The 14,402-nt window shown below is 38.4% G+C and overlaps 1 protein-coding gene across 1 annotated transcript in view; it reads right to left on the bottom strand.

Moving 5' to 3' along the window:
- Positions 1–390: 390 nt before the first annotated feature.
- Positions 391–14,402, bottom strand: part of LOC131057624 (uncharacterized) — a 64,955-nt gene continuing 50,943 nt past the window's right edge. The window contains exon 9 of the mRNA XM_057991772.2: positions 391–771. Within this exon, the coding sequence (XP_057847755.1) occupies positions 760–771 (12 nt within the window). The 3' untranslated portion in view covers positions 391–759. The remainder of the gene's footprint in view (positions 772–14,402) is intronic.

Raw genomic sequence — 14,402 nt, forward strand, 5'->3', positions numbered from 1 at the left:
GCAGGGATCATTCACCAAGGTTGTCATCCTATAAAAATTCAACAAATCACTCCGTCTGAAGGGCAACAAATTACACGCTCTAATATATTCTATTTGATTCTTAACTAAACATGAAGTTGCGTATCTGAATTTTTCACTCTTACAACTTTCATAAGATGAATTTTAAGAAAATGTATTATGGATTTTGTGCATGCTTTGTGCAACAACTGGCCTCAATATCTACACTAACGATTACCCAGATAAGGATTCTTGAACGCCTTAAAAAGACCAACAACAAAAGCCAAAATATTGTTGGATGAACACATTAGTAAAACATGAGGACCTACTCACATTAGAAAATTGGCCAGCTAAATATAATGCATTAAGCCAGCTAAGGAGTATCGTTGCACTAAAACAATGCATTGCCAAAGAAGCTTTATTTCTTTATATTCATAACTGAAACAGAAAACAAAGGCCAAAACATTTATTGAATGAAATAAGAATTAACATAAAAAGTTGCTCTCGTTGAAAGTTGCTCTCGTTGAAGAATTAGACTGCCGTAATACCAAATTACATTTTGAATGCCCAATGACAAATATCAGTGCTTGAATAGTTTGTAACATTAAAGCACCCTTGATGGAGGAATAAAATATTAGATCAAGCCAGCCGAAGAAGCTTTCTGCCCAAAATATAGCACATTCTACAAGTAACTTTGTCCAAACCTTTCTATTCAAAACTGCTCTCCACTGTGAATAGCATTAATAAGGACCAAAAATTATTTCAACGCTTCACCTGTAAAAACACAAGAACTCGCCACTTAGATACCAGAGTAACAGATGTTGTAAGAAACTATTAGTTCAATATAACATATATGCTTCAGGGCCGAATTTTCTAATCTTAATTTATAAAATTGTTCCAAACTCTTAGAAAAACATCTCCATTAATTCTCTAGTGACAGTCGGCAGGCATACAATAATAGCTACTCAATCTTTGAATAGTCCTTGGCTATTGATCTTCTGCCCTATGTTGAACAGCATTGTATAATTCTTATCCTGTCTAGACCAACGCTTGGGATATCAAACACCCTTTTTAATAGAATTCTGAACCTTTTTGAAAATATATAACATCTTATAGCTTCAAATTAACTTCTGCATTCTTGGAAAGCAAAATGCAAATCACAAATATCATTAAGATATAAGAACTGCTCTTAAGCTAGATCCATAATAATCAACTACAATTTATAATTGACATACACTGCACCAGTAAGAAAGCCAAACTGGTAGGACAAAGAACAGAAAGAGATCATGATACTGCTAACTAGATAATAGAAGTTTTCAATAATGAATTCTTCATGACATACAGATGTACGTGACTTTAAATGCACTAACATATAGGGTCATACTTATTTCTCTTTAAATCAAACAATAAAATAAACGCTAATTTTTAATTCGTAACTCAAAATTCTTCAAATTCAATTAAAAACTTCAGCTGTGCAAGCAAGCAAATCAAAATGTAATAATAAAAGTAGATGCAACTAAAACTAGTTTTACACCAAGAGCAACGAAGTAAAAACAGTAACACAAAATTACTCTTCTGTGCAGGAAAACAAGAAACAAAAAGTTGAGAGAAACAAAAAGTTGAGAGAAACAAAAAAAAGTCGCACAAGAAGTCATCCCACCTAATCTTTACACTGAAATCTACAGGGAAACTGTTCTAAGCAAACCACTTAAATAAGAATACATGCAAAAAAAAATAGTTCCTGCTAATATTCAGTGTTCCCAAGGACACATCCCCAGGGTTTTTCATGCCATTCTGGGTACAGATGACAATCTGGTGATGTAGGGATTGGGATATCCATTTTTTCTGTTTTTTGGGGTCATAACAGGAATGCCCCCTCAATATGGGGGATGTGTCCCCAGGGTTTTTCATGCTATTCTGGGTACAGATGACAATCTGGTGATGTAGGGATTGGGATATCCATTTTTTCTGTTTTTGGGGTCATAACAGGAATGCCCCCTCAATATGGGGGTCTCCCAGGACATTCCCCATAGAGGGCCCCCAGGGGGGATGCCAAGGTGTCCCTGACATCTCAAGAAAGTCCTGTCATCCCCCACAGCATCCCTGTTGAGGTGCCACAAGGCCCCCAGTTTACGAAACTTATATTTTCTTCCTGTTTTCCTTAGCCCACTATCATTTTCTTGTTTCCATTTGCATTTTCAGATTTTTGGCATGCAATAAGAGAACTCAAGAAACTGAAAGTTAGAGGAAGGTGAAGGAAACGAAAGAATCTACATTTGCTGCAGATCTCTCCACAGCTTTCTGTGTATTCTATGCTTTATGGGGAGAGTAAACTTATTGTGCTTGCCAAATCACAATATTGACAGCAACTCCTCATCCTGCATATAGTGCACATTCTGCAATAGCTCCGGAAACAGTTGTTGCAATAAACAACCATGTTGCCTCTCTTGCTGATAATCATGAAAATCATCAATAAGTCAACACCAGAAGTGGTCTAAAACATCTTTTCTCTCAACCTTTCTAGGAACACGTCCCCTGTCTAAGCCTTATTGTTAATTATTTGTTTTCTACATCCCCCTGCAGTCCCCAGATTATAGCATTTTTTTTGCTATTCCTCAAACCTTGCCTACCCAACCTGGAAACTTGGAGAACCAAATACAAAAAAATGAAATTGTGATCATCAAAATGCAAAATAAACAATGGAAATGTAGACCTGATAAATAAATATCTTCAAAGAATATCTTCAAAGATGAGCTTGTTCATAAAATGCATACCCTCAATACACATTCCTAGTGGAGACGGAAACATCTCGTAGTTCTATCTTTTAGGTATAAGAGAACACTAGAAACATATCCAACCCATTTATACCTGAAACATGGGATTAACACAAACACCTGGGGTATGCATCATAATTACAAGACTCGCCAAGACTCAAGCAAACTTGGCGAGTCCCAAGGCAAGTACAGTAAACCGAAGTTTAGAAACTCAAAACCCAGGTACCCAATGAGTTTGGTCAAACTCACCAAACCTGGCAAATCTCAGCTGGAAAATTCAGCCATGAGAGTCGAGTGGAAATCTAGAAAAAGAGTAAAAAGTCAAAATGTTCAAACCTCAAACACATAAAATGATCTTTAAAATTCAAAATGATGTTCATTTTATTTGGAAGCAGAGGCAAAGAGAAAAAAAAAAGAATCGAAGCTAAGAATACAATCCATTAAAATAAAAAGTTAAAACCAACAAACATATTTGCAGCAAACATAGTTAGCGCTCAATTACTACTCTCTATTGCTTCAACACTTGCATTTTTTGGAGTTGTGGAAGACTCTTGGAGATTGGTTAAAAGCAATTAAATTATTAAAAATGGCTCAAAGAAATCAATTTGGGCTCAATGAAGTTCATTTCAGATAATCCTAGATGAAAGTCATTTCAAATAACGCTAAGACCACATTGTTAGACATTGTCATTGATGTCAAGTGCTTTTGTCAAGCCTGTGCTATTCAAGTTGGAAGATTACTCAATAATATTTGACTAAGTTTGAAGTGCTTTTCGAGCTACTGTTTATTCTTTATTTTTTCTCGATTTTGCTTGAGCTGCTTGAGCTGCCTGGTTGGCTGCTTCAGGTTTCTGGCTGTCAGCTTCAGCTAGTTGGATGATTACTTGTCTTTTCATCAGCTGCTTAGTAATATCATATGCCATGTCATCCTTTGAATAGTCAAAAAGGTCGTTAATATCTTTTTTCAATCGAAGTATGTCCAAAGCTTTTGGGTGTTATGTGAAGAGGCTGACTTTTCTTCAAGATTCGATTGTTGGCTACAGCTGGCACTTTTAATTCTTTACCAACTCCGTGAAACTCCTTTATACATGCTATGTTTAGGACTGACAGCAGCTGGCGGCAGCTACAGATTTGGGAAATGTTTCAATAGTGCTGTTCATGTAGACCTGAAAATATTTTGATGCTCATCTTTCAAGTGGGTCAGAATCTGTTCTTTGTAAACATTTATCAGTATATGAGAGTTGGCGCTCTCAAGAGGTTGGAGCCTCTTTCTCAAGAATCCTAGCTGATCAGAGATTGGTGTCTCATTTTCACTGAGTTGGTGCTCAGTTTGAAACTTGGGTTGTAGCCCATTGGGTTTTTGTTTTTTTTAAATAGGAGAAACTTTGAACTGTGATTTTTTGACCCGAAAGGGTTTTTCCACGTGATATATTATGTGTTCTTGTTGCGTGTTATGCTGTTATTTCTATATCTCTATGTTTGATAATCTCTGAGTTTGCTGCAAGTATTGAAAAATTTATAACACTGATCCCCACCCACCCCCCCCCCAGTGTTATCTGTGTGACTTTCACACATGGGGAGTGCTGCCTCTCAACCCTGCTGAGGACTACTGCCCCCAAATACACACACTAATTTTAGAGACCAAAAACTAAAGACCAGTTTCCCCCATACTAGATGGTAAAAGCAAGATTTTTTAGCCATTCGACTTTTTCCCAGTTAAATCCAAAGTAACAAATTTATATTTCTGCTTTTGGTTTGCCAAGTCGATCCCTATCCTAAGTAATGCTCCTATGTTTGTAGCAACATTTGCAGACTTGTCCAAGATACAAATGTAGGACCCCGCATAGAGCTAGTGATGCTAAGTCAAGTGATACAAGCTCCTCTCTACCATAGATCACAACTACGTGTTGTGATTTTTGCTTTTGACGCCTGGGATAACATAATCATGAATGTTGTACACCTGAAACACTTGAGACTATTTATATATTAAAAAAAGTGTTGTTTCCTTCAACTCAAATCCGCTTTTGTACTTGTTCAATCAATGTATACTTATGCATGCAATCAAAGTAGCTTCTAATTGATAAGTTCATTATATCTTAAGGTTGATTTATTTTATAGGGTGAATAATAAAAGCTTTAGATCCTTAAAAATATCTATATTTCATGGATATTCAATTTATGGAGTCAAAGTGCTCCACCTCCCTCATAAATGCATATAACAACTAATATCAAGATTCTAGGACAATCTAATTTACAAATTATTTCTCCACTTACACTCTAGGTGTCCAAGTACACCTTCCAAGACTGTTGGAGATGCAAAATATACATAGGATTGCAAAGTTAATTAAACTTTAGGCTTCCTCCTGAAGCATTTGTGACTTAGTTTCCCTTCCTGTTACATCAAGTAGAGTCGTGCTTTTAATTTGAAAGATTTGGTATCCAACAAATTTATAATTTATTAGCATAATTTTCTAGCTCACTTTAATATGACAACTGATTTGCTCTATTTTAGTCATCTCAATCTTCCGATCTCCACAATAAGTGTGCTCTCCTAGATAATGGTGTTTTATGGGAAGATTCGATCTAGAAATTGATTTATGTATTGATTTCCTTTTTCTCCTAAAGATGTATTCAAATTCCAAAACCCTTCCTATCTAGGTTAGGTTCTGTGATAGGGGCAGAAGTTTCTTAAGGTATGGCATGTTGCTCCAAATCTTAGCTGCCTAGGTTGGCTTTGTTGTGCCATGGTCCTCTTTGACTAAACTTATACCTAACATCTGATTTATATTCTCCTAGTCATAAGCACTCTCTATGTGCCCTTGACTATGGCATTTGTAGCATCTAATGGAATTAATTCCAAAATCCAATTTCCAATTGCAACTGAATTTTCTTGGTATTACACTTAATAGGCATGTGTTTACACATAACCAAGTGATGAAATGAAAGAATATTACAAGGTAGACTTAGCCCTACAAATAAATGTCCTTATACCTATACACTAAACTTTGAAGAACGTGAGGTTTCCAGTATTCTAAGATCTTGCATATTTCAATCAAAGGTAAGTGTCCAGAATCTGCAGTAAGGCCTGTGCTTAGTAAAAATAAGGTCCAATGCTGAAACTCACCTCTCTCTTCCACTAAGTTGAAAATGGCAAAGAAGAGACCCTTGATTAGGTGCATGATGCAAACCAAACCCTTATTTTCCAATTTCAAATAATCTAGGATTGAAGAAACTTTACAGAAGGCAATATTCCAGTGAACTTACAGATCACAACTTGTTTTTCCAATTGCTTGAAATATGACTTGTCCTTTTATGTAGGATCCATTGTCTTCTTGCCACTAAGGAGAAACTTTTCCTCATTTAACTATCATTAGGGATTCGCCCTTTCTCTTTATTAAGTGCTCTTCTTATGTTTTCCTTGGTTATCCTCAATCCAGGTACCTTGTACAATATTCTAGAATTGTAATGAAACAACTTTCACAAGAGAAAAATATAATAGGAAATATGCTACAAATACTTGAGAATGAGTGAGCAGACATCCAAAAATCTCAAAGAACACAATTCAAAATATGATGCCCATAAACTAATTACTACCTGATATATATGCTATACTTCTACCTTGGATGCCACCCAAGCCAACTTAACTACCTATATAAGACTATCTTAATCATCATATATATTGATTAAGAGTTAAAGTAACCAGAATTCGACTACTCATAACCCTACACACACTATAAGATTAAGGGTATAGCATGTCCCTCGTCTTCAAAGAAACATTGTCCTCAACACTAATCAACAGTGGATGCTTCTAAAAAATCCTCATTTCCCCATGTAGCCTCTTCAACTAGAGAGTTCTTCCACTTGTTCAAATACTTTGTGATTGCCCTTGTCAGCAACCTATTAAGTGTGTTTGAATAATTGCCTCTAGACCCAGAACTATATTGCTCTCCTCATCAAACTTAGGTAACAAATTTGTGCTAGAACTTTTTGCCCAATAACCTTCTTCAAACATGAAACATAGAAAAGTCAATGTATTTTTCTTGACATAGGTAACTCCAATTTGCGTGCCACACTTCCATTCTTCTACAATACCTTACAAGGGCCATAATACTTGGGTGCACAACGACCCAATCTCCCACTTCAAAAGTCTTTTCACTACAATGTTGATTGACATGTTTCATTATGTTTTGTCATTGCCAAGTCCTCTCTTAGACTAGCAAGTAACCACAAAGAAGAGGCAAATGATGGTGGCCAATACCCATATAGTGCCAAAAATGAAGACATCTTGGAGTAAGCATGGAAGGAAGTGTTATATCACCATTCTACTATAGGTAGCCATTGCACCCATCTCTTTTATTTACCTAAAGCAAAACATCGGACATAACCTTGCAAGCATTTGTTGACCACCTCAATTTGTCAATTTGATTAGGGATGTATGATGAGCTATGAACATGTTGAGTGTGCAAACATCAATCCAAGAATTACTTGCAAATAAAGGATCATGATCACTTACTATAACTTTTGGAATCCCATGTAATTTCTGAATAGTATTCATACACGGTCTGTCTTTACCATCAAATGTGTTCTCATTAGAAGGTCTTCAATGTTTGGCTGCATGCAAGATAGCCTACATTTCCTTCTCTTAAACTAGCTTCAACAATTTCTTACCTGAGTTGGTAGCAGTAAAATGTTATGGGCTTTCCTTCTTGCATTCCTCTAATGCCATCTCTTAAAACATCGAATTACATGATGAATGGTTTAGAAAAATCTAGAGTACCTTAGACTGGACTTATAAATGTGACTTCCTTTCATTACTCAAAAGCCTAAGTAGCCACCTCATTCCACTAGAAGGAATCCTTCTTCAACAAGGCTATGAGAGATGATGCTATGATACCATAATTCTTCACAAGTCAGCAAGAATAACCTATATGCCGTAAAAAACCCTATAGGTTCTTAAGGATCTTAAGCATTTGCCATTCTACAATGGCCTTGATCTTGTGAGGATCCACCTTAACTCCCTCATGTGAAACAATATGACCTAGGTACTTGTTGTGACCATTTCACACATCCCCCCATTAAAATGGGGACCCCCTCTTTTTGCTCGTTTTTCTCGCCTTTCTCTCCGCTTTTTAGGGTTTTGGTTTAGTATGTCAGTTGTCTGGATTAGGGTCAAGCCTTAGGGTTCCTGTTTTAGTGTTTTTAGGCCAAAGTCCAGTCAGTCTTGAGAGCCTTTTGAGCTTCCTTCCGTAGGATGCAATTTTGGAAATAAAGTGAATTCGTCAGAGGTCAAGTGAATCTATCTAGTTTCAGTCGGAATTTTGAATGCAAGTCCAAATTTGTCTGAGTGTTAATGATGAGATTTTGATTTTTGTCTGATTGAATGATTTTTGAGAATTTTGATAATTGATTCCGGGCATTGGAAATGACTTGTTTTTGCCTTGTGAAGTGATTGAAGTCCTGAAACCTTGATATTTTGACCTGTGGAAGCAAAATCGCTCCTGTCCCTCACTGAAGGACCGGAGCTTGTTTTTCAAAATTTTACTGTCTTTGCAGGATCAAGACGAATTTCGGATTGGAAGTGATAAAGGGAGGCATGTTCTTTCCGTTGAATATAATTTGAAGAAGTTCACAAGCATGGAAATGTGCCAGGAGCAAAAATCGCTCCTGTCCCTCACTGAAGGACCGAAGCTTAAAATCCAACATTACCTTGTCCTTGCAAGATTTGAACGATTTGACGATTTGAGGAGAACCAAGGAAGTGCATTTTATTAGTTGAATATAATTTGAAAGCGCAAACATAAGGAAAACTAGACCTAGAAGCTAAATCGCTCCTGTCCCTCAGCCAGGGACCAGGGCGAACTTTAATGGTAGCTCCCATCCCTCTCCCAGGGACCAGAGCGAATTTCCTTATAAGGTATGATTTGGACAAAAAATCAAGTAAGTTTTGAGTTTGAGGCAAGTAAAGGTAGCATAACGGACCCATTGAAGATAAATTGAAGATTGCAAAACGCCAGGTGAACTCCATATTGTCCTAGGCGCTCCTGTCCCTTAGCCAGGGACCAGAGCGATTCCTTCTTTAGATGAATTTCTCACTAAGTTCAAGCGAATTTCATGCCAAGAATACGTGAAAGGGAGCACAACGAGTCCATTGAAGACAAATTTGGGAGTTAGCAAAACATAATTGAGCCTACAAGTGCAAGTTCGCTCCTGTCCCTCAGCCAGGGACCAGGGCGAAATGTTAGTTATGTTGCCTTTCTTTCAAGTTTAAGGTCACTCTAAGTCAGGATACAAGGAAGCAATGATGTTTGAGGTGTCTCGAAGAAGAATGAAGTTGCAAAGACCGCCAAAGATGAAGGATTTATACTATATGCCCAAATTCGCTCCTGTCCCTCAGCCAGGGACCAAAGCGAAATCTCTATAAAGGCTTAAGTTTTGGATGTTAATCGCATTTCATACGTTCAAGAAGGATCAAAGGACCTTATTTTTCATTGTGAAGGCGATGGCGAGTTGATAGGAACAAGAACGAGCCCAAGACACAAAGGATCGCTCCTGTCCTTCAGGCAAGGACCAGGGCGATTTTCATTAAATCACTCATTTTCCTTCAAAAATCACGTCAAAGCAAGATTATACAAGGTTGAAAATATCATTTGGAAGATGATGAACGAGAAGTTAAGGTTAAGAAATGCCGAGTTTTGGCTAGAACACAGAGTTCGCTCCTGTCCCTCACCAAGGGACCAGGGCGAAAATCATTCAAACATCAAAGTGCCTTGTTAAGGACGAATAAAGTAAGCGTGGAATGGAAGGATGACGTTGTTGCTTGCCTCATGATGAAGATTGGTGATCGAAGAGACAAAGGTCAAGGAGAAAATGCAAGTTCGCTCCTGTCCCTCAGTCAAGGACCAGGGCGATAATGATCACAAGGGGCATTCGTCTACGAAATCAAGTCAATCAAGCCCAAGATTCTTGTTAAAGATGTCAGTTTCAACGTGAAGAAGGTGATTTTGAACGTAAAAGGCGAGAGATTCAAGACTAAAATGTTAATTCGCTCCTGTCCCTCTCCCAGGGACCAGAGCGATAGGGTTTGTACCCTTACTTCTCCCAAATTTTGGCGCTAACACATTTTTTTTGAATTTTATTAAATGCTAAAAAATCGATAAATTTGAATATTCAATTAATAGCATTTAAAAAATAGCGCATAAGCATTTATTAATTATTTATTGCCTTAAAAAAAAAAAATCGAATTAATTAAAAACGGAGGCATTAAATGAATTAATTATTATTTTAAATTAAAAATTGGGGCGCTTGGGTTTTATTTGTTTTATTTTACAAAGTCGGCCCTTAATTTTATTTAAAATTTGTTTTTTAAATTGCTTTATTTACAAAGTCGGCCTATGGGAATTGATGAGGTAAGCGCCTATAAAGGGGAGAGGTGATATTGCATTTCAAATCACCATTTTATCATCTTTTCATATGCGATTTTGGAGAATAAAGTAAGTGCGAATTTCATAAAGGAGAAGTGTGAAACATCATCAAGGAGAGTGCGAGTTTGGTTGAAGTTGAGCGAACTTGCCAAGATCACGTCAAAGACCCCCCAAAGGTGGCGAAGTTGCTAAGGGGAACGTTCGTTTGAAGGGAATCACGTTGAAATCTTCCAAGCTTCGATTTTTGCCTAGACGAATTTCTCAATTTTGCATTTTAAAGTTTAGCTCTCAAGAGAGGTATGAGGATGTGATTCCTTGTCTTTAATTTTGAATTTTGATCGTCATAGCCTAAAATTTTGAATTTTGAAATTTTGAATTTCAGTAGCTCAATCATATTTAGGAAATGATAACTCAAGGACTTATCATGAAGTTTCCTAAAATTAATCTTTAATCTAATCTAGTTATACATTGCAAAATCTGTTACTTATTATGAAATGTTGTGTAGGTGTTACAATGGCGAACCCGAAGGCGAGAGCATCCACCAGTCGTCCAGCTCTCATGAAGGAAGATCAAAAGAACGAAGAACTGGAGACCAAGATCGTGTCTAAGTGGAGCAACATTGGAGATACCAACTTGGGCAACTTCAGTACGAAGAAGTTTCGAGAGGTCCCTTACATTGGCAAGCCATCACCTGTCGCCAGGAGGATAATTGAAAGTGGCATCATTAAGGCAACCGGCTTCCCTCCAGCAGTACAGTGCCATGAGTTGATGATCGAATGTGCTCGTCATTATGATCCACAGTCCAGAACGATCGTATCCAATGAGGGAAACACTTTAGCTTATCTTTCAGAGGAAGCTATAAGTGAGGCTTTCCATCTTCCAGAACACAGAGATATGGTCTACAAAAGCATAGAAGGAGCCAGATCCATGTACGAAGATGATCCAGATGCTTGCCTAAGCATCATCAACAAGAATTGGCTACTCAAGAGTTGTCCTCGCCTGAGCAAGATACCGAACACACCACATAGGATCGATTTCCAAGAGGAGTACAGAGATTTGATAACGATGCTCAACCGAGTCACAGGAGCTCCTCAAGCCTTCTACTTTGAGAAGTGGATGTTCTACTTCATCCAGGTGATAGTTCAGGGAAAAGGAATAATTCATTGGGCTAGAATGATTAGCCATTGCTTGGATGTACAGTTGAGGAGACTGAAGGCTACCAAGTCCTTCCACATGAGTTCATACGTCATATATGCCTTGATCAGGAGCTTTGAGTACGCGGGACTACCTCACAGAGGAGTGATTGGAAGAGGACCCGACGAGGTCAGAGTTTGTGATTCCTATGTTCACTTGCATCATCCACCAGGAAGTAACTACAAGCTAGTAAATGATACCTTCACGATGAACATCACGAGGACGTTGCAAGGTGGGATTCACAATAGATTATCTCAGGATGCACAAGAACTAGTAAAGAGGTACGGTGCTTGGTTTATCCAATTTCCGAAGTTTACTTATATTAGAGTTCATGGATGTCCTTCACCTCCATACATGTTGCCGAGATATCCGACAAACAGAATTGTGTTACTTGAGGTAACAAGACAGTTAGCAGCTTATGCGAAGGCATTCAGACACAGACATGGAAATGGAGTTCCTGTACCTATCATCTTAGGCAATTCAGTTGAGGTATGTCATAATGCTTTAGCCATGGATGACGTAGAGAAGGAGTTAGCTTTGTATTCATTTTCATTCTTTGCTTTGAGAGAAAGCTTTGACCCACATGGATATATAGAGGAGACCGTTGGTAGGAAATTTAAGCATGAATTTCAGATAGAAGATTTTATGATGAATCTCTTAGACGATCTCGAAGTGAAAATAAAGATGCGCTCTAAATTCTCTTTGGATTTCATCAGGAAATGCAAGATTTACAGAGTGGCCGACCAAGCTCAGGACAGTGGCAGACATCTCCAGTCATCCTATGATCGAGAAAGCAAATCAGTAAGGTTAGATTGGAATGAGCCCGAGATTGTGGATCTAGATGCTTTGATGGCTCCAGTTTTGTCTTGTACTCGCAGATGGGTTGATGTGCAGCATCAGAAGTTGAGAGAGCAAGGCATAGCTATGACTTTCACTTTGGAAGAGAAACCAGCTGAAGGTGGAGCTAGTGTAAGCGAAGGTAATCCTAATCCCAGAAATACAAGTGAGGGCAACCTTCGAAGTGCAAGTGAAGGCAATCTCCATCCAAGAGGCTCGAAGAGGAAAGAAAGACCTGAGAAGAGAGAATCTTCCAAGAAGAAGCAAGGGGCCAACCGAGATCGCTCATCCGGCACATCTTCTCGACAAGAGAAGAGGACACTTGAAGTGGAAGAGTCTATGGAGTCGATGGTACAGAATGATAGACAGGAAGAGGGACAGGCACCTCAAAAGTCACCAAGTGGATCTCTCCAAGATTATGAGCTACATGAAGACAAGAACAATGACGAGGTAACATCTCCTCCCAGAGAAGAAGAAACATTGCATAAGGAGATACAGGTTAAAGAAACAAGATCTGCCATCCCAGATTGGTTGAAGGAAAGATTAACTAAGGTGATCGTGATTGAGGACGAAGACAATGTAATTGATTTGGAGAGCCTTGTTGGACATTCCCAGGAAGTGACAGAGAAGAGGAAGGCTACCAAGATGTCCAAGATGATTAGAGATGAGACTGGATCCAGGAAATTGCAGATAGCTACACCGGCCGTGGACAAGTATGAAGGTGAGATCCTTGCAGAAGAATATGATGTAGAAACATTTGAGCTAGGTCCATCCACAGCCGAACAGACAATGGATGATGCCACCGATTCATTTGAGGCCTTGAAAGACAAGCTTAGAGAAGAAATGGAGAAGAATAGAAAGCTTGAGAGAGAGGTCGGTGCATGGAGAACATATTTCAGCCATCTCAATCAGCCTTTGGGACGTCAGGATCTAGCAAGATCACCCGTACAGGCACTTCCCCTGCAATCAATTAGTGAGGCAGAGAGATTCAGGAGTTTGGTCCAGCGTATGAGCACTTGGATGGACAAATCTCATACAGTTGCCGTAGAATTTGCAACAAGGATGATGAAGACCATTCACCGAGCTATCCAGGTTCTTGAGATCATCCACAACTTGATGATAACAGTAGCTGCTTTTGCTCATACCAAAGAGGTTATCATTCCTGTCTTGCGAGTAATCAGACAAACATCGAGGAAGGTCTTAGCGCAGGAAAAGATCATGGATGGAGGACCTCACAGTTTACTTCAGTGGTCAACCTTACTCCAGATGAAGGAAGTTCTCTTCGAGGACATCAGTACTAGGTGCAATCATGTTGAGGAGGTTATCCACCGGATCCAGGACAGAGTATTTGAGGTACTACGTACCATTCTTGGCAGGAGGATCGAGATTGAGACAGATGTGGATTTGCAGGAATTGGAGGATAGAATCAAGGTCATCTTTTGCAAGGATGCAAATGTTATCACAGATGAGCATCAGGACCAGATGTTTGCTACCATGCTCCTGATTGAAAAGACTAAGGAACTTGAACCTGAATGGGATGCTGCTCTTCTCGAGGCATTTGATCAGGTCATCCACTTAGAAAAAGAATGAGGAATCTTCCCGAGATTCCAATTGCTGAGATCGAAGGAATCGTATCAAGATTCATTGCATATGCTAAAAAGGAGCATTGGAAAGGGAATAAGATTCTAGATGAGAGGTTGTTATAGATGACATGGCACCTTAATTGTCATTGGTCTATGTCTCCTAGATTTTTGTGCCAAATTTAATATTTGGCTATGCATTTAATATTGTTCAGTAAAAAGGAGGCTATTTGTGACAAACCCTAATTAGGGTTTAGGTGTCATAATCTTGGCCATTGATCTTCTTTTCGATCTGGACCGTTCATTGTAATTGAGGATGCTATTTATACCCTCATTTCTTTCATTTTTGTAACTAGAAAATCAGAGAGAGTTAGAAATCATTGATTAGAGAAATTAGAATTTAGAAGCAATTTACTTTTGTAGCAAGATTGAGCTTTGAGAAAGGAATTTAAACAATTGTTGTACATGATGGCTTTGAGATCAATGAAATATTGAAGTTATGGTGTGTTGTTGCAATCCTCTTGGTTATCTTCATGGTTGTTCATTTTTCTTGAATCATTCTCAATCAAAGTAGTGTGTTAATTCGAAGGACAAAGTGTTGG

The sequence above is a fragment of the Cryptomeria japonica genome, chromosome 10, assembly GCF_030272615.1.
Source record: "Cryptomeria japonica chromosome 10, Sugi_1.0, whole genome shotgun sequence".
NCBI classification, from domain to species: domain Eukaryota; kingdom Viridiplantae; phylum Streptophyta; class Pinopsida; order Cupressales; family Cupressaceae; genus Cryptomeria; species Cryptomeria japonica.